The sequence below is a fragment of the Pelmatolapia mariae genome, linkage group LG17, assembly GCF_036321145.2.
Source record: "Pelmatolapia mariae isolate MD_Pm_ZW linkage group LG17, Pm_UMD_F_2, whole genome shotgun sequence".
NCBI lineage: Eukaryota > Metazoa > Chordata > Actinopteri > Cichliformes > Cichlidae > Pelmatolapia > Pelmatolapia mariae.
In genome coordinates this window covers 29,453,978-29,478,285 of record NC_086242.1, presented here as the reverse complement: position 1 = coordinate 29,478,285, position 24,308 = coordinate 29,453,978, and the positions used below count along the sequence as shown (strand labels likewise).

Below are 24,308 nucleotides of genomic sequence, written 5' to 3'. Positions count from 1 at the left end.
AAAGCTTCTTCAGACTGACATATACTACCCTGGTCATTCTACCTATAACAAACACATTTTTAGCAAGTAAAAATCAAATGCAATTTTAAAAAAAAAGAAAAAGCAAAAGCAAACCCACACTAAATGACACTAAAGTAAAATGAAAACAGCAGTTTTCCAGGAAGAGCACAGCAACTGACCAATCATGTTTTCATGATGTAATCACCTTGAGACTTAGTTTTCCTACATGGCCCTGGAGAAAGATCAGACTGATGCACACAGTTAATGATTATATTTCAGTCATGGTCATTATTAACAATATTACATTTTGCCAATCCTGTCAGAATATGCTGATGTTCTTCTTACATGCGTGCGACCAGCATGGCACAAAAGCTCCACTACAATTATCAGGAGACAAGGGAGCAAAAACTAACATAACAAATATAAAAAGAGCCCTCCGTAGATCTTAAATGATGGCTTCAGTTAACAGTAGATGGATTAATTGAAAGACCAGATGCATCTCTCAGGTCCAGTGTCAGGTCTTTGCTGGATTTTTTTCCCCCCTTAAGCACCTGATTTTCAGATACTGTTCATCTGTTGTAGATTGTTTTCAAGACCTGGAATTTTTTTTATTTTGTCCCTCCACTAGTCCAGTTTACTCAGTTTTTCAAGGGAAAAACCAGTGGAAACCATGTCAAGATATGCCAAGCTTTCAGCCAATAGCTCTTTGGGAATCACCTTTTTGCTACAAAAATAGTATTTTACGCTTTCCCAACTGATTCAACTAAAGACATTGAAACAAATGATGTGTTTTTGCAACAGGATGTTAGTAACAAAGTGCCTAAAGATTAAATTTAAAATTAGTTCTTCGCTAAGTTGTGTGTTCTGTCAAGAGAACATTGGTTTATCTCTTGATGCTAGAATGAGTCATAGGTCAGTCATAGGTTAAATCAATGTGTTTTTTCTGAAAAAACAGAGCATGGCTCTATGCTGTCAGACCCACTTGTTCTGGAAATAATTACTTTACTGGTTTCATAGTAAAGCATCCATAAAAAATAAAAAAAATACATGTTGCAAAATGTAATAAAAAAAGAAAAGAGCCTCGTTGATTTGTTTATTCTGGCTAAATTCCTTCTTCAAAAAGCTAAAGTTATAAATGTGCCACACATATGTAAATGGTATTGTAATAAAAAAAAACATATTTATATTAAGCAGGGCTGTCAAACTCATTTAAAATCGTGAGTCAGGCACAGCCCACTTTCATCTTAAGTGGACCAGACCAATGAAACTTCATGACAAATGTGTAAAATTACAAAAAAAATTGTTCTAACAGTTCATTATACAGACTGTCCTATAATAAACAAAGTTTTTTGTTTATTTACCATGGACTCACTAGTAATGGAAAAACGGGGAACTTTCCTGTAATTTAATTGTTTATCTGTTAGTTGCTGTGGCATGAACATCAATGGGGCAGGCAGTTAAAAATTAAAAATCTATGCGCTCCTCCACATTTTTTAAAGCTGTCCATTGGTCCAGATTTGGAGTCTTTGCCCGATCAATTCTGGCCCCCGAGCCTTACATTTGCCCTAAAGCTCAAATGACATATTATGTAATTTAATTTGCCAAATGATGTATTCTTTATGAAAAAATGATATCGCCACTAAAGGATTACACTGCTATTTTAACTGTACTTAAAGACTGCTTTATAGTTTGTTTGTTTGGTTGTTTTTTTAATTCGAGCGTTACATTCACGCTGCGACTTGCGTCAGAAACTACTTCCGGTGTCCACGTAAGGTAGGCATCAGGCGTAAACAGTGTAAGTATCGTGCTATAATTGAATAGCATCTGGCAGGGCTTGTGTAGCCCTCAGAACGGCTCCTACACTAACCCTTACTTATGTTTTATCCAGGGCAAAGACGTAGTTGTTTTGTTGCGGTGTGCTCTGTCTTCGCCATGTTTTTTCACGCAGGATGTCTTCGTAGTTTGCTATGGACCGGCTGTCGAAGGTCATTCCCACTTGTTTGACTACAGCAACCAGCTATCGATCTGAAAAATCACCCCCATACCAAATTTATAAAGAAATATTCCTCTGCCTGGTAACGTAAGCAAATAATACTACATGGGTGGACAACATTGCCCGCTCCCAGGAGCTCATAATTCTTGTTAATTCACTCCCGCATGCTGCATGCTTTACCGTCTGTCATCATAACCTCCCGTGCTTTAACATGAAATTAATTTTAAATGACTTTCTCATTAACAAATACACCTATTCGCGGCCTCTTGATTAAAAGGATCCTTCTGAAAAATTCGGCATACGTAATATAAATTAACTTTACATTTTTGCTTTAAATATCAGTCTTTATCCCCGGCGTGCCGGCTGTTATCAGCGTTAGCAAACGCTACCTTTACGGTCTTAACTCGATTAAGCGGTGGTAGCTAAGCATAAGAAACGATAAAAAATGGCATTAAAAGATATGCCGATTATAAAAGAAGGCGGTAACTTTTCATTTAACATACAGAGCCACGTTTTATGGAGCGTTGTTAGTTTGTTATTGCCGTGCCGCCGGCTCAGTGTTGCCAGATCCTAATGGTGTTTGGCGTGTCTTGCCCAGTGCCAAGGAGAAGCGAGTGCACTGCTAATCCTGGATTACCAAGCGCACGAACCTTACTGCAGTTTAAGACCAGCGGCACAAGTGAATATTAAAATTGACCTACAGTAAACATGGTTATAATCAGAGCAGCAGTTATTCTTCAGTTAGATCTTATTTTGATGGCACTGATATGTCCTCTCTTCGCCTCTTCCTTTGACATCTTCAGCTTCTTCTATGGACCTCTGCCTGCTTCTTGTGTGTCAGTTAATTCCACTTGATTCATAAGATCAGCACTGGACCAGTTGCCTCAAACACTGCATTTTATAATCATGTGAGTGTGATTTTTCTTTTCCAGAATGGGGAATTTAACCTCCTCCCATCCAAGGGGTCTGTCCAGCACTGCCTGTTTACAGTACGTTCAGGTAAGACCTGCTACATACAAGCAGCTTGTTACTTTGCTGGGTATGGTAGCGTGCAGTGGGTCTTTGTGTAACTGTTTTTTAGTTGTGCGGGTCTCACAGGCTTATGTATTTTTTATGGATACACAACCATGACGTATTCTGTCTCTCTGATCCAATATATGTTTTACCTGAAGACTTTTGAATTAAACATCTGTCATGCAGCACACCTAGAAGTGACATGTGTGAATACACGTGTTCACAAACAAATATAAATAAATCTGTGACAAGACCCTGTAATGTTTCAGGGGTATGCCCATCTTCTGTAGACTGCATGAAAGTGGGTGTAACGTCTGGGTCTGAAAAGTGAAGCCTTAAATCTGCATTCTTTTTAAGTGCCACCAGGGGGCGGTATGCGTGGCTGCAGAAGCTGAAGGTACTGCAGAAATTTATGAGGAAAACCGGCTCTAATTTAGTAAATTATGGTCATTCATCTTGTGCGGCTGCATTTTACATACTTGCCTCGCCTTGAGTTTTTCTTGTGCACATCAGTTTTACACTTCTCCAGATCAGTCACTCTGTGGTATCAGAGCACGTCATCGTGTCAGTGGCATGTTTAACTTTGAAGGCGGTCTGCTTATGAGTGGAGGTGACATCCTAAAATCCATTAAGACACCACCGACTCATCGATAATTAGAAATGTGTTTTAGCCACATGAAGAATGAGCAATCTTTTAGAAACTACTTAACTTTAAAACAAAGTCTTGTGCATTCAAATTGACTGCATCCTTAAACTTAAAGGCCTTTGCATTCAGGTGTTCCAAACAGGCAAAAATTCGAATAAAACTGGTGGTTAATCAAAATTCTTTCTAAATCTGTTGACTATATTCCAGCTAAAGCTATAGATCTGTGGTTACTGACGTTACCTCCTTTTCCAGCTTACCCTAAAGTGAGTAGAGCAGACAACACTCTGGTGATGAATCATCAATCTGCTATAAAGAATGCAAAGAGGAGGAGCGGTCCTCATGCTGGTGTAGAAATGTGCTTGTTGCCCTTAAAAAGGAAGCCGTGAAACTTCCACCTTAATTCTGCAGTTGGGTCATTACCAGAAGTGGAGATAAGATCCTTCTCGCCCTTCACCAACTTGATTCCTGCTATGCTGAAGCTGTTTCTGGACTCCACACTCATAACTAAGTATTTTAATTGTGTCTGCCCTTTCAGGATGTGGTGTCACAGAACTGTGTCGTGATATTTTCCAAGACCACCTGCCCATATTGTAAAATGGCCAAAAACGTCTTCAACGAAATTGGCGCAACCTACAAAGTGATCGAACTGGATGAGCACAATGACGGGCGGAGTCTGCAAGAGGCCCTAGCTCAGATGACCGGTGCCAGGACGGTAAGAAGGACCTCACCTTCGTGTGCTTTTTTTTTTTTTTTTTTTTAAGTAGAAGAAGAATCAAAACACACATCTCTGACAGCTTGTTTGTTCTGGCAGCTCTGCCTTCAAGTTAAATTTAGGTGGAGTTAACAAGCATCTTTGTTGGGGTTGCAGCCAAGATTGAGGACTTTATAGGCGCTCAGAATAGCTGACTCTGAGTCAGGATGAATCCCCATAGCAAGTCCCATCTTTTTACATCATAGCCTTTGCTCTGTTGCTCTTTAGTCACTTTCCAATATGCGAGAGTTCTGAAAACGTGGAAACGAGGAAGGCTGTCCGCACATGAACACTGTGCATTAAAACAATGAAGCTGAAAAATACATACATAGGCCGTCTGCTTTCACCTTCAGGTGTATGCCACTGCAGCCTTGCTCATGTTCCCTGGCCTCAGCTTGAAAGCTGTGAAAGTTGATAATGAATTTTATAATTCAAAATAGGAGCATCTCAACTCAGGGTCGCTGTTAGGGTATGTATTTGTTTTGTTTTTTATCAGAGAAGTCCTTGTGCTCGTACACGTTATCTGTGAAGTGTTATCGAACCAGATGTTTCAAAGCCCATGTAACTAATAAAGAACAGCACGTAATTTAAATCACCTTGATACTTTTATAGTCTAAATATTTAATCATTACATTTTCATGGCAAATTGAACAACATCTTGCTGCCCACCATCCACAAGGGGCAGCAGCCCACATTTTGGGGCTCATCGATTTCAACAACTATGTCAAACTTGCAGCCCTTTGGCGTGAACTAGCACCTCCACAAAGGCCAGTCTGGACCACTGGATCCAGTATTGCTGAGCATGAGGGAGTATGCTGTCTTTTTCTTTTTAATTACAAAGCCTCTACTCTTTCTGTAATTCCATCCATTTTCTGCTACTTATCCAGGTCTGGGTTGTGGGGGCAGCAGTCTAAGCACAGATGCCCAGGCCACCGTCTCCCCAGCCAACTCCTTCAGCTCTTGCAGCTGAGGCATTCCCAAGCCAGCCTAGAGAGATCTAATTTCTCAAGCATGTCCCAGGTCTGCCCCAGGGCCTCCTCCCACTTTGTTGCCCTATCAAATATGTATGTGCTCTTAAACTGAAAGGTATAAATACGGAAGTGTGTGGTCAATAAAAGATGGCGCAAAGGAAGGCGTGTGCCTCGGATGTAAAAGTCGAACAACGTGTATGTGGTTTATTCCTCCATGAGAAGTACGGGATACCACGGTATTTCCTGCCCTAGAGAATGGAACCCGCAACAGGTTATGGGCCCAGGAGGGATGTGGGAAGCCGGTGGAACCGTCTGTGCTTCGACGGGGACGAGAGACACTACGAATTGTGGGAAACAAAGTTCCTGGGATACCTGCGGCTACTTGGGCTAAGGGCCGCCATTTTGGACGAGCCCGGCGAGTCGGATGAAGACGACAAGGACTTGGATGACAAAAATGAAGTAGCTTATGCAGAGCTAATCCAGGTATTGGATGACAGAAGTCTTTCACTTGTGATGAGAGATGCCAAGGATGACGGACGGAAAGCGTTGAAGATTCTGAGAGAGCACTACGCTGGTAAGGGGCCACCACGTGTGATTAGCCTGTACACAGAGCTAACGTCGCTACAGAAAATGCCCAGTGAGAGCGTCACAGACTATATGATAAGGGCTGAGACTGCCATTACAGCTCTGAGGAATGCAGAAGAGACATTAAGTGATGGACTGCTTATTGCAATGGTGTTAAAAGGGTTGCCTGAATCTTTCAAGCCATTCTCCATACACGTAACCCACAGTGACAAAGCAATGACATTTAGTGAATTTAAAGCTAAATTAAGAAGCTATGAGAGCACCGAAAAGGCCACATGTTCTGAAGATAATGTGATGAAGGCAAATAACTGGAAGAAAGAGAGAGACAATGCAGAAATCATATGTTACAACTGTGAGAAAAAGGGTCATATAGCACGTGAGTGTTACACAAAGGCCGAAAGGAAAGAACAAAAAGAGAAGCAGTGGTGCGGTTACTGCAAAAGCTCAACGCATAAGGACAGTGACTGTCGCCGACGAAAGAAGACTACTGCTAAACACGTAACTGATGCAGAAGATCATAGTTTCGTGTTCAAAGCTAAAGACTGTGTAAATCAAGGGCTGAAACAGAGAGGCCTAATGGTTGACACAGGGGCTACTTCTCACATTATTACGGACATTCAGAGATTCAAAAAGTTTGATGAGACGTTCACACCTGGAAGACACTTCATGGAGTTAGCTGATGGGACGAGGACGAGTGGGGTCGCACTGAAGAGGGGAGATGTGGAGGTCTATCTACAAGACAGCGAGGGACGAAAGGTGAAGGCGACACTGGAGGGGGCACTTTACATTCCCTCTTACCCGCAAGATATCTTCTCGGTCCAGGCGGCGACGGCCAAAGGAGCCTCAGTAACCTTCAAGAAGGGCTGCAACCAGCTTATCCATAAGAACGGGACAAGGTTTCAGATAAGTGAATATGAACGCTTATACTATTTGAACAGTGTTACATCTGATCATCATGTTGACAACGACGAATGCAATGGCTGTCATGATGTAGAGACTTGGCACAAAATCCTCGGCCACTGTAACTATGAAGACTTGGTTAAACTAGAGAACATTACCGAGGGTATGAAAATAAAAGGTAAAACTAAACATTATCAAGACTGTGAAGTGTGTATAAAAGGGAAATTTACCCAAACCAGGAATAGAGAGCCTGATGAAAGAGCAGAAGAAGCATTAGAGCTAGTGCACACTGACTTGGCCGGACCAATAGAACCAGAAGCTAAAGACGGGTTCAGGTACACGTTAGCATTTACTGATGATTACTCAGGCACAATGTTTGTGTACTTTTTAAAGGCTAAAAGTGACACTGTAAAAGCAACTGAAAGATTTTTGGCAGACGTCGCCCCCTATGGGCAGGTAAAGAGAATTAGATCAGATAATGGAACTGAATTTACATCTAAAGAGTTTCAGACATTGTTAAACAAAAACATGATAAAGCATGAGACATCAGCGCCGTATTCGCCTCATCAGAATGGGACTGCCGAGAGACAATGGCGAACACTTTTTGAGATGGCACGGTGTATGTTGATTGAAAGTAACCTGCCAAAGAGACTATGGACTTATGCTGTTATGGCTGCCGCAGTAATTCGTAATAGGTGTTACGTCAGACGCACAAAGCAAACCCCTTATTACATGCTGACAGGAAAGAAGCCAGACATGTCGAGGATGGGGATTTTTGGATCAGTTTGCTACGGTTACGGGCACAAAAAAAAGAAGTTAGATGCGAGATGTGACGAAGGGGTTTTTGTGGGTTATGATAAAAACAGTCCGTCGTATCTAATCTACTACCCTAAAACAGGACGGGTTCTTAAACATAGGTTGGTCAAGTTCCTCACTAAAAGTGTAGTTGAGCACCAAACCCAGACTATTCAGGATGATGACGATGAAGATAATGACCTGACTCCAGGGGACATTTTGCAGTACCCCGCTAGAATGGACAAAACAGGGAATGACCAGAGATCAAATGAAAGTGTGATCCTTGAACCTGAAAGTGACATTCAGGACAATGGTATAAATGATACACAAAACTCAGACAGAACAGAGTCTGAACGATATCCTAAACGAAACAGGAGAAGGCCAGATTACCTGAAAGACTATGTCCAAACTGCAGAAGATGACCAAACATCGCTGACTGTAGATTATTGTTACAGGGTGATGTATAACATACCAAAGACATTTGAAGAAGCTATGCAGTCATCGAACTCTAAGTGTTGGTCAGACGCTATGGAAGATGAAATGAGATCTTTGAAAGACAATAATACATTCACTCTGACCACGTTGCCAGAAGGTAAAAAAGCAGTGGGAGGGAGATGGGTGTATGTGATAAAAGAGAACCCGAATCGGACTAAAACATTTAAAGCAAGATATGTTGCTAAAGGCTATAGCCAAGTTCAAGGCATTGATTACAAAGAAACCTTTTCGCCGACTGCAGATATGACATCGGTGCGTATTCTGATGCAATTAGCAGTACAGTACAACTTTACACTCCATCAAATGGATGTGAAGACTGCTTATTTGCACGCCCCAATCGATTGTGAGGTGTATATGCAGCAACCAGAAGGTTTTGAAGTAAAATCAGACACAGGTGAAAAACTGGTCTGCAAACTAAACAAATCACTATATGGTTTGAAACAATCTGGCAGGAACTGGAATAAGATGTTACATGACCATTTATGTGAAAAAGGTTACAAACAAAATCCTGTAGACCATTGTGTATATTCCAGACAGACAGCGAGTGAGACAGTGATTCTTATCATTTGGGTTGATGATGTAATCATAGCTGCCAACAGTGAAGATGCTATTGGAAACGTGAAACAAATGTTGAATGAGAAATTTAAGATGAAGGATCTTGGTGAGCTCAAACATTTCTTGGGTATTGACTGTATACAAGAGAACCATGAGATAAGACTAAACCAGACACGGTACATCACAAAAGTCCTTGAAAAGTTTAAAATGTCTGACTGTAAGCCACGTTGTACTCCTTGTGAACTCAAAAATGACTTTGATGCACATGGTGAATCAGTTGATTCAGGAAAATATAGAGAATTAGTGGGCAGTTTGATTTACTTAATGACATGTACAAGACCAGATTTGAGTTGGATAGTGAGTAAACTGTCACAATCTCTGTCTGAGCCAAAAGAGCATCATTGGACAGCAGCAAAACATGTGTTACGTTACCTTAAGGGGACACTAAACAAAGAGCTGTGCTATAAAAGAACAGAAGGAAACTTAAATCTTATAGCATACAGCGATGCAGATTGGGCCACAGATTTGAGTGACAGGAGAAGTACAACGGGTTATTGTTTTGTACTATCCAAAAATGGGCCAGTCATTTGCTGGAAAACCAGGAAGCAAGCTACAGTAGCTTTGTCAACGTGCGAGGCAGAGTACATGGCGATGGCCGCCACAGTACAAGAAAGCTTATACCTCTCACAGCTACTTAATGGCATGGACATGAAAAGGCACTATTCACCAGTTACTGTTTTTGCAGATAATCAAGGTGCAATTGCATTGTCCAAGAATCCTATAAACCGTCAAAGATGTAAACATATTGATGTCAAGTATCATTTTATTAGGTCTGCTATAACTGAGAAGGAAGTACAAGTTGAATATTGTGCAACAGAAGACATGGTAGCAGACATCATGACTAAGTCTGTAAGTAAAGTGAAAATGGATAAGTTTACGCATGTTTTGTTTGGAACATAAATGTTAATCTGTGAATGTTATGGAAGTATGTATATCATGTAAATGTGTAATGTACAGTGTTAAGAGCAAGTGGGGGTGTTGCCCTATCAAATATGTATGTGCTCTTAAACTGAAAGGTATAAATACGGAAGTGTGTGGTCAATAAAAGATGGCGCAAAGGAAGGCGTGTGCCTCGGATGTAAAAGTCGAACAACGTGTATGTGGTTTATTCCTCCATGAGAAGTACGGGATACCACGGTATTTCCTGCCCTAGAGAATGGAACCCGCAACACACTTGAAAAATGCCAAACAAACTCACTTAGAAGGCATCATAGTCAGGTGTCTGAACCACCTCAGGAGTAGTGGTTGTACTGTTAGTCCTTCCTGAATAACCAGGCTCCTCACCAGGGTCAGAGAGCCCTTGGAGGTGGCCCATTTCCTCTACTTGTATTCTTTAGGTCACTAGCTGCTCCTACTTTAAGTTGTAAAAATTCATTAACAGCTCACACAGCTGTCAAGTTGGGGCCAAGAAAGAACACAAACAAAGTCTGCAGTGGCATAAACCTGGAGCTACAAATAGACTGTGTGTGGGTCTTGAATGCAAAGACACATTGGAGATGTGAGATGGCACATGAAACTTGGGGAAAAAAACCTAACCTAATCTTAAATCGTTGATCATTAGCAACTCATTCATAGCATGCTAAAGTCTGTATCCGTCTAACACCCTCCCCCCTCTTTTTTTCTCTGTTTAGGTCCCAAGAGTCTTTGTCAATGGCCACTGCATTGGGGGCGGGTCTGACACCAAACAGCTCCATCAGCAAGGAAAGCTGGTGCCTCTGATCGAGCAGTGTGCTTCCTGCTGTGCTGCCACGGGCTCTGAAGGCTCAGGTGCCAGACAGTTTGAGGCGGCCAAATGACTAACCGTTCTTACAGTTTTTATCAATGCACCACTTATCACATGTTTGCTTGAGCTCATGCTACAAGGTGTACATTGCTTGAGCATGACTATAGTATTTATGCATCAAAGTGCAGTGGATACTTGATGTAAAAATACATTTTCATCCAGGGATGTACATTATTATGATAATGATGATGATGATATTGTTTTTAATATTATTGTTATGGCCTCTGTGTAAAGCGTGGGATTGCTGTATTACTCGTACAGCACTTGTACATGTTTGTTTTATTGAACAATATTACACTTCACTGAACTGTGAACATCTTGATGTATTGATTCTACCTTAGCGGTTGGTTTTTATTTCAGGTAACTTTTCATATTTTGCAAGAGCAAAAGAGGTACACTTTGTAAAATTATGCAGAGTATTGTGCTGTTTTCTGCATAAAATGTGAATAAATTTAGTAATTTGTGTATTTTTTTTTACAGTTGTCCTATTGCTTTCTACCACCCCTAAGCAGTCGCGGGGGATTGCTGCCCGTTCCTGGTTCTGCCAGAGGTTTCTTCCTGTTAAAAGGGGGTTTTTCCTTCCTACTGTCCCCAAGTACTTGCTCAAAGGGGGGTAATTGATTTTTGAGGTTTTCTCTGTATTATTGTAGGGTATTTTCCTTATAGTAGAAAGTGCCTTGAGGTGACTGCTCTTATGATTTTTGCTATATAAATAAAACACAATTGAACTGAAGTAGACTGATAAGAAATCCTGTTACAAATATACGCATTTACGGACAATCTTTAGGTCACGCCAACATTAATAAGTTTCTGAATCTTTGACTTTAGAGCTAGACATTGAATTCGTTAAATTAGTAAATAATAATTACTACAAAAAATAGAGTGAATAATGATTTTCACATATTAAATATGCAGGAAATTCCGTTATAAGGTCGCAATGTGTCCCTTCTCCAAAGGGCGCTCCATATGTCAATCCTTCACCTCACATGAGGGCGGGTACTGGTTGTCGTGCCGGGAGAAAGATACTGTTTTTATTATTTCTATATTTGTTTTTATACATTTATTTTTTAACAATGTAGTCACGGATTTTGTTAAGAGGATGTTAGTAATCGAATTATTATTATTTTTCCTTTGCCAATTAAACCATCTCCCGTGCGTTGTACGCTGTGAAACAAAACGCGCGCAACCATCGCGTACACATTGCGCCGCATCACGGTGAGGTCATTGTAGTGCTGCGGTTAAATTAGCCTGGCTAACGGGAGCAGTACACTGCTAAGCTATTAGCATTTCGTTTATGTGTGCTGTAGGCTGAATAAGTAACAGTGTGAAGGATGTCTGGAAGTGCGGGAGAGTGGTGTCTCATGGAGAGCGACCCCGGGGTTTTCACGGAGCTCATAAAAGGTTTCGGTGAGTGACTCGTAGGGTGACGCTAGCGGCTCATTGAATGTAACGTGGCTGTCTCCACAAGCTAGCTAGGTGGTTAACTGGAAACCATAAAGCTAACAATAGCTTCCAAATTGCTACTTCTTACGTTTGTATTGCAACAGGAATTTTCTTTTACATACTGTGCATCTTTATTGCTACCCAAACACCTTAATGTCGAATGATTTGCTTGTAATAATTGTGCGGCTACTTTAATTAGACGAGCTAAATGGCTAGCATTACTCAGCGTTCAAAACAACGCGCGTGAAAGCAACCCCTTTGACATGTGTCGTGCATTTCTCAGCTGTCAGACTACAAATGCTTTTGCTAGTTGTTAGTTAATGGTTACTTGAACGGTAATTAGCAATGTAAATAAATGTTCGCTGCTTCACTTGTCATTGTCAGGCTGCAGAGGAGCCCAGGTTGAAGAGATATGGAGTATGGAGCCAGAGAACTTTGAAAACTTGAAGTATGTTCATCTACACCTCTTATCTTGCATGCCTCTTCTAAAGACCGGTCTTTTTAATGTATGTGTTTTGTTACAGACCCGTTCACGGGTTGATTTTCCTGTTTAAGTGGCAGCCTGGTGAAGAGCCAGCAGGATCAATTGTCCAGGATTCAAGACTTGACCACATCTTCTTTGCCAAGCAGGTACTCTTAGCATCACAATTAATGTCCCTGTGTTCATTTAAGATAAGATAAGATAAGATGACCTTTATTAGTCCCACAGGTAGGAGATTTAGATGCATTTGACTCAATATCTTCACTGCAGAAGCAATGCATTTTCCAGTTAGTGTTGGTGGTGCTTACCAGACGAGAAATGAAGCGGCTCTGCAAGAGGCTCAAGTTCATGCACATTGGAAAATGAATGAGATAATAAATTGCAGCACATCTTACTTGACTGGATAAATCTCACTAAGCCCACACCAAAGGATGCTGCTCCTCAGTGTAACAAAAAAAAAAAAAAGTGTATGTATGTGTGTGTGTGTGTGTGTGTGTACACACACACACACACACACATACATACACATATATATGAATGATATCTCTTGAGCTACCTGATCTGCAGGAAATGTTTGAAGTTATCTTTTTTTGTTAAATGTTTATGATCAACATGCAGATCCCACTTCCACTCTCTTGTCATAGTTTGTTTTTAATTGGTCTAGGTATTTATTTTGTGCCTCTCTGATCTGTGTGTTTTCAGGTCATTAACAACGCTTGTGCCACCCAGGCCATCATCAGCGTTTTGCTCAACTGCTCTCATCCTGACATGTTGCTCGGCGATACGCTGACGGAGTTCAGAGAGTTTTCACAGAGTTTTGATGCAGCTGTACGTCAATGGTATTTTTGTCTCAAATCCAAATTAAAAAGGAAGGGGAAAAATCTAACTGAAAAATAGATTTCAAGACATTTTATTAGTGGCGTTGCTTTCCCCCACTTATCTCCAGCACTGGCAGTTTTATCCTCTTACTTTGACAAATGAAATGACTCAGCCATCTGTCCTTCAGATTGTCATGAGAACTATACTGACTCAGTATAGTTGTTTGTTGTTGTTTTGTTTTTTTTATTGCGTAAAGAGGAAAAATGAAAACATTTTCAGCAGCATTGTAGTGTAGTGGCCTCACAGCAAGCTAGTCCTAGGTTTGAACGGCCATCGGTCACCCAGGGCCTTTTGGTGTGGAGCTCTTTTTTCTGTGCAAGTTCTCCCCTGGTGCCCTGGTTTCATCCCACAGTTCAAAGGCATGTGTGGGTTTGGGTCATGTGTGATTCTAAATTGGCAGTAAGTGTGAATGTGAGAGTAAATGATTGTCAGTCTTGTGACAGACTGGTGACCTGTCCTGGGCATAGATAGCCTTTTAGCTATTCTTTCACACTATGAGAGCTGGGATAGGCTAATATTTTTGTTGGGAAGCCTTAGCTACTCGAAGCACTTAAGACTACAAGCCACATTTTACCCATGTGTACATCGGTTTGCACTCTAGACTCTGAGCGCTCACACCCATGACCACTTTAGAGTCACCATTTAAAATGAAATGCATGTCTGTGGATTGTGGGGGGGGAAATGAATACCCAACCACACTGAGAACATGCAGACTCCACAGAGAGAGGTCCCAGCTAATCCACAGACTAGATTAGGAGTTATTCATGGACCACAGCAGTATCCCTGGGCAAGATTAATTTATTGGAGTCTCAGTGTTGGATAGAAAGCACATAGACAAGGGAAAGAAACAGTTGTAGAATGAGACATGTTGTATAAAACATTCGAGTAGAGTATAAAAGTGCTATATAAGAACCAGTCCATTTACCATTTTAAAGATGTTAACTCATTGGCCTGTATCATTGTCAAAGTTCATGCATTTGTAACAAAGATCAGTTCAAAATTCAACAAGGTCTGAGGATTATGTTTTTAATTGTATACGGACCTCAGCCTCTATAGACAGACATGGGAAGGCTCGGTGGCTCCGCAATCATGTTGACACATTGTTCTAATGAACAGTAGCATCAGTGTGTTTATTATATGTACTTTACGTTGGTAGCAATCAGTAATATAACAATTTACTGTAGTGAGTTGTTAACAATCTATTTAAACACATGAGAAAAGAATTAAGTGGTGTCTTGTGACGACCTGTAAAATCGGCATCTTCTCCTCTCCTCAGATGAAAGGTTTGGCTCTCAGCAACTCAGAAGTGATCCGACAAGTTCACAACAGCTTTGCCAGGTGAGGCTCTGCTCCTGTCATTTCCAGCTGGGGAAGATGAAAAATAAAAGATATTGGTCGATTTGTTTGCCAGTGCACGAGTGTGCCTTTTTTGTAAGACGGGCAAATGTGAGAGTCACTTCTGTTCTGTCCTGCATCCTCGCTTGCTCAATAATTTGTGTATGAGGTTTTTTGTAATTGTGGTTTTTTTGCGTTTGCAGACAGCAAATGTTTGAATTTGACGCAAAGTCTTCGGCAAAGGACGAGGACGCGTTCCACTTTGTGAGCTACGTTCCTGTAAATGGCAGGTTATATGAGTTGGACGGGCTTCGAGAGGGGCCGATCGACCTGGGTAAGCAGAAAAATGTCCTTTGTTATTTTTTCCATTATGGTTTTAACAGCTTAGTACAAACTGACAGTTTAATGTTTAAAGTCCCTCAGTGTGCAGCCCTGCTGTGCACAGCTGATTTTTGTCTTCTTGGCTGTGCTCCATTCCTCATAAAGCTGCCTGTTTTTTATGATGATGTAGAGTGCGTGCTTGGGGTTAGTGCAGGTGTCAGTGTATGTGCTATTATTTTTTTTCCTGTTTTTTTGTCACCAGGTGCATGCAACCAGGATGACTGGATCAGCGCAGTCCGCCCTGTGATTGAGAAAAGAATACAGAAGTAAACATTGTGTGTTGTACATGTATTTCACGAACGGCTTGTGTTAACCAGATACTTTGTAATTACACGTCATTGTTTCCTTCTTCAGGTACAGTGAGGGAGAGATCCGGTTCAACCTAATGGCCATCGTGTCTGACAGAAAAATGATATATGAGAGGAAAATTGCGGAGCTCCAGGCCCAGCTTACTGAGGTGAGAGGCAGCGAAAGGCAACCTGTATAATGCGTCAGCAACTTTCAAAAGTTGGAGATCATAAAGCTCTGCTACACTGGAAGTGAAGAGAAAGAAAGAAATGAGGCAAGAAATGTTTTGTGGACTTCATCTATTCTTTTTTTTTTTTTCCCCCCATAGGTAATACGATGGGTCAGAGAGGGACTCTTTGTAAAAATTCTGTCATCTCATTTAACCCATTTAATTTTTTATTTTTTTAATAACAGGAAATACTTAATAACATTGCAATTTCAAACCCAGCTGAACCAAAATAACATGCAGAACGGGGTCCGTTTATGGGGATATGCAACCGAAACAGACTGCACGTGTGTCATGTTGTTGTTATTACAACAGGCAAAAATGGACTGAAGCACAGTGCTTGCTTGAATATAAACAAATATATCAGGGATGTTGCTGCAGAGGAAATTAATTTGTTCCTCTTGTTTCAAAACAGCCGCCAAATGACCTCCAGAGAGGATCCGAGCTCCATCTCAACCAACTTTCAAATGTACACTTCAAGTTTGAACTACAAAACATTCATAGCAGAGTATACTTTATATTCTTAATGCGGGAACGTTCTATAGATGTCCAAACGTGTCCAGTTCCACAGCAACTAGCTGTGAAACAAACGTAAATTCTCAGTCTTCTCAAACAGGAAACAGACTTTTGTTGCTCTGCCACAGTGGAAAAGCTACATGTTTAAAAGCTTTTCAAAAAACTCACTTTTTATATAAACAAATAAATTGAGATAAATGTGTAACTGAACATATTTGTGATTAATTTCAAACTGAATTTCTGTTATTACTGTGGCTGACCTGCAGTACCCTCATGTCCCACCAGGGGGCCCCCAACGCACATTTTAAATCAGTGCTGAAGTGATGGGACTGAAGTACTGAAAACGTTTTACCTTTTGAATTAATATACAAGCAGAACGGCTGTAGAGGGGGAGAAACAACTAGGGCTGGGTATCGTCACTGATTTCTAGAATCGATTCGTTTCCGATTCACAAGGTCCCGAATCGATTTGATCCACGATTCGATTCGATTCAATTCGATTTGAATCTGGGAAACTTTGACAGTCAGAAATATTATAATTCAGATCAGTACATTTACATATTTTTGTATCTATAAAAAGGAAGCTGACACACACAAGACTTTATCAAAGGTGTAAGCGTCACAGCAGATGCCTTTGTGTCAAAGTAGCTGAAGATAAAACACAGAAAAACATGAAGGTGGTTTTCCTGGCCTGGGATTTTATGAAAATATTCTGCAGTACATCAAAAACGAAAGAAAACCATTAATCAACATATGAACGTTACCTCTGACGTTACAGAGGTTTTATTAGAGACTAGAGATGGACCGATCCGATATTAGGTATCGGTATCGGTCCGATACTGACGTAAATTGCTGGATCGGATATCGGTGAGAAATAAAAAATGTAATCCGATCCATTAAATATCAAAAAAGCACCTCACAAAACTTGCGACATGGCGTAACTCGGCTCATAACCGTAGCACATCGGAGCAGTATGCCTCACATGATAGAGCGGCTGTGTGTATTTGTTAGCAAACCAGCATTTCATCTCCGAGGAAGTTATCCCAGAGAGAAGTAAAGCAAGTGTGTAAGTTCATCTCTGAATGTTTGTAAAGCGTACCTACATTAAGCTTAACAACCGATATATGGAGCGACTGCCTCTCTCTCTCCCTCCCTCTCCTGCCGCTACTTCATGAAACTGATTAATGATCAGCTGATCGGCTTTTCTGTTGCGATCCGTCTCTCTTCTTTGTTTTTGGCCCACTTTGCACCAGAAAGAGGAAACCAGCGGCTGAACAACAGCAGCATGTTTAACCTTGATAAGCTGTTGTTAGAATTTATTTAATATTACTTTCTACACCAGGATCCTTTTCTACGTCGCTGACGGCTGGTAACTGTGCAGGGGCGGATCTAGCAAAGTTTAGCCAGGGGGGCCGAAAGGGCATGAACAGGGAAAAGGGGGCACAAAGACATACTTATCTTTCTTATTCTCATTTAAAATGTCTAGCTTTTAATAAATAATTATCTGAATCTTACACTCAAAGTTTTAATCTGATGTAAAATGTATAGAAGTCAATTACTGTATATAGTAACTGTTAAGTCTACCCTAGTAAGCTATAGTACTTTTTCCTTTGGGAAGATACCATCTGTGCAGTCTGCAATTCTGTAGAAGAAAGATGTTGAATCTATTTAATTATTCTTGAAAAATAATTTATTTCTGTGCATTTTTTTTCACACTGCATCAAATTAAAGTTGATTACGTCGATTAAGCATCATGAGGTGGAGGGTGGGGGTGGTTCCCTTTTTTTTTTTTTTGCTGGGAGTTTGCAACCCTATTAGTTAGGTTGCTTAATATTTCTGCTAAGTACTCTTTAAAATACCAGAATAGGAAGGATGGAGTAGGTTTAAGTTTATTAGATTGATCAGTATTGCTGAACTATGAAATATTTTGGGTGCAGTGTGTTTTTTACATACAGGTATAACAGAATAGCTTTAGTGTTGTTGTTTATTTAAACTTGAGTATGAACTTATACAAAATGCAGCAAGATATTAAAAAAACAGTTTTATTGATTAAAAAACACACTATATCGGATTAATATCGGTATCGGCAGATATCCAAATTTATGATATCGGTATCGGTATCGGACATAAAAAAGTGGTATCGTGCCATCTCTATTAGAGACAAGGCTAAGCGTTTTGCATTTTGCATAATTTTAAAAAGTTTAAATTTGTTCAGCATTGAATGGCAGAAATTAGGTTTCCTTTTCGGAAGTATGTAAAATGGAAAAAAAAAAAAAACAGCGGCCGACAGCGCTGTAAACAACGGTAGACTTGTGCGTAACAAGCAAGCGAATAATGAAGAAAACAGATTTTTAGACGGGAAACTGTTCTTGAAGAACAGAGAGAGAGAGATGTGCATGAAGTGTGATTTTTATCGTGGTGGAAGCAAAACAGTAAAAGTCAGAGGGAATTCATGACGATGTTTATGTGAAGCGTAGTTTGGATCTTCTTTTGCTGCTGGTTCGGTCAATATTGTTTGGAGAGAGATAAAACTAACAGCTTTAGAATCAGCGCAAAAAGGGCGTGAACACAAAGCGCGGACCCGCCGAAACATCAGAATCAGCGAGCTGTCGCCTTTCAGCCCCGACCGTGTCCGTGCATTCAGGTGAGAAAGGCGACATCTCACTGATTCTGATCCGCGGGTCCGCGCTGTGTGTTTATGTCTTTTTGCAGAATCCGTGTACCTGCTCTCATTTACTGTCTTAGCTGTTTGGTGGTTGTTGAAATTTTGTGAGGTTTCACCTGAGATTCTGGCTTTTCGGGCAAAATAATTATATTAAAAAATCGATTCAGGATTTTAATGAATCGATTTCACGTTATCCAAGCCAGAATCGATTTTAATCGATAAATCGATTATAAAAACCCACCCCTAGAAACAACCCTGTTAGGCTTACTGTGAAACAGAAGCTCTGCGGGCCACTTTGAGGCCCATCTATGTATTAGTACATAACAGCAGCCTAACAGCTTTTTAAAATGGTAAAAGGAAAAGAAACAAGCCGCTCTGAATTAAATTTAGGCTAAAGTCCGGCTGCAGATCTCTCCGTGCACTGCTAAGTTCTCCCTTCTCCTCTGTGACTTTTCCTTTTTTGGATGTGGAGCCCAAAGCTTGGGGAACAGAGCTTTTTGCCATTTATGTGTATACAGCTGTGCTCCCCACCACTGTCGAGGTTCAGGAAAGTTAAGACAATAAGGCACCAGGTGATGCACACATTCACTTTTGTGTCTGTGTAAGCTCAACATCAGTCATCATCAATGATGAATAAAGATGAAATGCCCACTGTTCATTTTCATATTCGTCTATTTTTTTTCTTTGTCCCCCCATTATTAAATCAAAACCACAGTGAGCCACTGAAGATGAGCAGAGAGCATCATGTGGCTCTGGCTGTGGTTCAAGACTCCTTTTAGCTGTCAGTATTTATGCTCATTGGTTCAGGGTCAGAGATTGCATCAAAAAGGCACGCGTGGAAAAGTTTTACATCGGCTGCTGGTTTACGCGAGTAAAAACTAAAAGTTAACCCAACTTTTCGAACAACACAAGAACTGCATATCATCTTACAGTAATGGATACACTGCTGAACATAACTGGCCTTTTCTCATTCCTTCTGTTTAATAGTGAGACAGTTCCTTTTTTTTAGTCTCTCTGCACAGAAATTTAGTTTCTTAGGGTTTTTGAAGGCAAACATTTATAGGAACTTGTTTCAGAAAAGGAGTTTATAAGACTGTCTACGGCTGATCTTTATGCTCTGACACTGGTTGAAATGTCAAACCTTATTCCACTGCTTGATAACGTATATTAGATAAAATATTGAGTTTACATGACCTGACATGAGTGAAAGATGGGATTTCATGTTTATGAAAGGGGCTGCACAGATACATGAGCCAAACATGGATATCAGCTTATCAGCAAATTGCCTGACATTTCTCTATCTGTTCACATTCAGTTAATGATTGGAAGTTTCTCAAAATGTGTGATTTGTAAAAGGTTAAGGATTTTAAGTCCCCCCTCCCCCCTTTTTAAGAGGGAGAATCTTTGAACTTCAAATTAAAATGAAAGAGTTGGAACAAATACAACTTGGCACCTTTTGCACTGTTAGAAAGCGGCCTGTCTGTTGCTGTTGTGCTGACCTTTATTTAAATACAGTTCAGGCTAGGGCTGTGCGATATAACCAAAATCTCATATCCCGATATAAGACATCTATCATCCCGATAATGATATAAATCACAAAAATTTAGCATTTTCTGTAAATTCTGTGAATCTCGGGCAGCTCGTCTTGCGTGAAGTGTTTCCAGCTGGGCGTCGTGTACCTGGAGTCGAGTGTTTTAACCGATGCATGAACCGTTTCCTTTGAGTATTTATTACACAGCATGCTGCGGGGAAAAGCCTGTTCTAACGTTTGAGTCAAAGGTTTGTTTTTAGCACCTGGCGGCTCTTTTTTGCTTCTCATCCGTAAATACTCTGCATCTTTCACGTGATTCAGTTTATTTTGAAAAGTCTCAACAGGATCTTGAGCTTTATTGTGAAAGGTTTATGTGGAAAATAAACAAGCGGACACGCGGTGGTTTTACCGTCGTTGTTGCTAACGACAACGCATAAACAGGCGCTTGTCCGTCCGTAGTGTGGTTATATTAAATATAAGAGAAAGAGAGAACTTCAAGAAATTAATATAGCCACTACAGTGACCATCAAAACGATGAAAAAATATTGCCGTAAACCGTTTATTTTGCGACACCACGAAACAAACGATAGCTAAAATGAAACGATAGATGTTTTTATATCGTCATCCGATATATATCGTTATATCGAACAGCCCTAGTTCAGGCTGGTCCTGCTGACTGATCAGAATAGCAGGGGGCGTAGGTGTGAGCTGTTTTTATTTGGGTTTTCAAAGTGGGGCCTGCCAGAGAAGAGCAGGTGTCTTAAGAGAGTGATAAAAGAAAGCTGGCCTCTCTCTGATTGAAAGCTTTAGTCCGTTGCCATGGTCCTGTGCACTGTTATGGGATGTTGCTGTAACTAACCACACCTAACAGATCTGTCAAGGCATACTGATCGCACCCCGAATACACGGGTGCTGCAAGGCTGAAGTCTTCAACCACAAGAGGTCTGAATGAAGGTCAACCCTTCATTCACAAAGGTTTTCTGAATGATGGGTGGAAGAATGTAAAAATGACTAAACATGTTGTTCACTGCAGCTCATTGTCTAGTGTCTTGCTTCTGTTATGACTAATAAAATCTTTGCCTGTGTTATTTTTCCATATCTTAGTGATTAAAGTCGTTCGCAGAGGTTTAGCTTCTGCGTGCGTTTCATCTAAGTATCATCACCATTTGTTCTGAGTGCAAGTAATCAGTGAGTGGACGGAAACCTTCTCCCGTCTTCTGTTTCCAGGATGAGCCAATGGACACAGACCAGAGCAGCACGTTCCTCAGCTCCATCCAGTCAGAGATTGCCAAGTACCAGCTCCTTATTGAAGAAGAAAATCAGAAACTAAAAAGATATAAGGTGGGCCTCTTCTTCACTAATAATTTCATAATGTATTTGTATGTGACGGGTCTTACAGAAAGCCGGTCCATGAAGAAGTAATTCTCCTCCCAGAAAGATTGGTGGATGCGGATTTTTTTTTCTTTCTTACAGATTGAAAATATTCGACGAAAGCACAACTACCTTCCTTTCATCATGGAGCTGCTGAAGACGCTGGCAGAGTACCAGCAGTTAATACCTTTGGTGGAGAAGGTAATTCCCCCCCACTTTCTCCAGCTTTCCACAGCCCTGTTTACTTTGAGCAGGCGAGTGTTCTCAGAAGACTTGAGTACTTTGACATTTTAAAACATTGTTCTTTTAACAAGCACGTTATTTTAATTAATAAGCCGAGTGCTGCCAGCAGGTAGCTTTTATGAGCATTGGCGGAGTGATAATGAAATACCTTTTCTTAATGTGAAGGGCCTCTGTGAATGAAGAATTCCCTTTTGAGATTTTGGTGAGGGCATTTCTTTAAGAACACGCTGATTAGTGAAACTGTGTAGAAAGCCAGACTGTTATTGGCTTTTGTGTCCACTAGGGGGCAAACTTGATTTGAAAAGTAGGCGCTGTCTTTCAGTGAAGTAATTTCTGTTTATTAATACAGGACCTTTTCATGGGAAATAACTTTTCATTTCATTAATTGATTCCAACTGGAAAACAAAAACAGAAAATAAATGCATTTATTAATCTATTAGTAACTAGAGCATATGAGTTTAATTGTTGTGACTATGATAGTTTAATGGGAAATAACCAGAGGAATTACACAAAGAAATTACATGTGAAATGAGAAGGTCCTCCGTTGCTATTAATAAAAATGTCTCTGGGTTTGTTTCCCCAGGCGAAAGAGAAACAGAGTGCCAAAAAAGCCCAGGAGGCCAAGTGAACAAGAACACACTCTGATTTATACACACACACACACACGTCCATCCTGAACCCTACAGTCATCCCCCCCCCCCCACACACACACACACACACACAGATACTGTACCTGTCACATTTGTATTAATGACCGAGGATGGTCTGCAGCACACTCTCACCATGGCAACCCATTAAACCATCCAGAGACTGAGGACTGCCCTTCGGGTGTAGCCGAAAGACTGTCTGGCAAGGAAAAAAAAGAAAAATCATGTGTCCATCAGCTGTAATGCATGCTCGAAGGAAAGCTGTTATCAAATGATGTTCTGTCTTATTTTCATAATAAAAATGTCTAGATGTTTGCGGACTGCTTGCTTTTATGGACCTGTATTATGCGTTCCCCTGATGTTTAGATGTGTCTGCAGATAGTTTACCTATCAGTGCTGTGTCGCTAAATTTCTAGTAGTGGATCTTTGGCTCCATCTGGTGGTGTAGCAGTGAAATAGCAGGGAATGTATTTACTGTACATCTCGAAGGCCATGTATCAAGACTATTTTTTTCCAGGCTTTGTCATTTAATTAACATAGCTGTAGTACGAGTGTGCCACTGTTTTTCTGCAAGATCTCCTACTTAAGCAATCAAACATTCAGATCTTTGTTTTAGAGCTGGACCTGATGGGAGGACACAATCAAGCCGCCAGGTCCTTATAAGTGCATCATCAACAATGGACTGGAAAATTAATGACGTCTGTGTGGCTTTTGGATACATTCCCATTGCAGTGTTTTGATGTTTTTTTTAACACTGAAGGCAAAGTATCCCCTCTTAATTTGTCAAGTAAATCAAATTTGGGACGGCGGTGTACAGAAATTGGCTGCGCTCGAACAGTGTGTGCGTCTAAAGGCCTGTGCAGACTGACGTATGTGCAGAGTGCTGACCAAAGTAGGACGTGGCCCGTTTCTAAATTTGGATCCAGTATTTACACATACACCTTTTGAGTACTTCTGGGATCTGATCCCAGTAGTCTGTTGCCATGATCGTCCATGGCAACAAATGAGGACCCACAGGTTTTACTACCAGTTTAGAGAGAGAGGCAAAGACAGTTTTATTTTCTTGCATCAAGCCGTGTGGATCAGCAAAGGTGTTCACTGTGATGACATTCCAGTTTTGCAGCGCGTTTGTGAATACCTTTACCAACACCCTGTGCGTTTCTTTTTTTTTTTTTTTTGGACTATCTGCTGTTGTGTGCACTAATTGCCATTGTGTTTTCACGCCTATTGTATCCTTTATTTGGCTGTCGTCACAAAAATGAGCGTGATGATGTGGTAGACAGATGCAGATGTTAGATAAAAGAATTAAGATTCTAAAAATAGCCAGTCATCTGCGTGATGGAATGTGTGCTGGGTAGGTCTACTTTAAAGGTCAAGGCAAGTTTATTTGCACAGCTCATTATCACATATGATTCCTCAAAGGCCTTCAGAGGCCTGAAGCGATGACGGTTCCATAATCAGACATGGAGATAATGTGTGGCAGAATAACATCAGTACTGGGCTCACAATTCACTTTTTTGTATTCCCTGTCTGTTAAGTCTCTCGGTTGCTTTCATTTTGTTCAGCCAGCATTTCAAAACCCAAAAGAACTCGATTTCACAGTGACGCATAAGCATTGAGAAACAGGAACCATCGAATGTTTGGCATCGTTTGTTGACTAAGATTAGGAAGATTGATAGGTTTTTATGATTAGTCTTTGGGGAAAAAAATAGAAACTCTTGAAGAAATACTTCTTCCAGACCTCTTTTCTCCTTT

At 40.6% G+C, this 24,308-nt stretch overlaps 2 protein-coding genes across 10 annotated transcripts; both read left to right on the top strand.

Moving 5' to 3' along the window:
* Nucleotides 1-1,747: 1,747 nt before the first annotated feature.
* Nucleotides 1,748-11,283, top strand: glrx2 (glutaredoxin 2). Of its 9 annotated transcripts, XM_063500482.1 has the most exons (7): nt 1,869-1,985; nt 2,592-2,672; nt 2,797-2,825; nt 2,926-2,992; nt 4,189-4,365; nt 10,397-10,532; nt 11,029-11,283. In XM_063500482.1, the coding sequence occupies exons 1-7, from the start codon at nt 1,968-1,970 to the stop codon at nt 11,163-11,165; spliced, it is 645 nt and encodes a 214-aa protein (XP_063356552.1). In that variant the 5' UTR covers nt 1,869-1,967; the 3' UTR covers nt 11,166-11,283. The 9 variants fall into 9 exon arrangements, with proteins under 9 accessions (XP_063356555.1, XP_063356557.1, XP_063356552.1 ...); XM_063500484.1 differs by lacking the exon at nt 2,592-2,672; XM_063500480.2 differs by lacking the exon at nt 2,592-2,672 and having other exon boundaries at nt 1,918-1,985; nt 2,797-2,829.
* A 455-nt stretch (nt 11,284-11,738) lies between these two features.
* Nucleotides 11,739-22,867, top strand: uchl5 (ubiquitin carboxyl-terminal hydrolase L5). The gene is made up of 11 exons (XM_063500479.1): nt 11,739-11,955; nt 12,376-12,439; nt 12,516-12,621; nt 13,175-13,300; nt 14,628-14,689; nt 14,890-15,020; nt 15,270-15,333; nt 15,422-15,524; nt 21,520-21,633; nt 21,766-21,864; nt 22,490-22,867. The coding sequence occupies exons 1-11, from the start codon at nt 11,880-11,882 to the stop codon at nt 22,532-22,534; spliced, it is 990 nt and encodes a 329-aa protein (XP_063356549.1). The 5' UTR covers nt 11,739-11,879; the 3' UTR covers nt 22,535-22,867.
* Nucleotides 22,868-24,308: the final 1,441 nt, after the last annotated feature.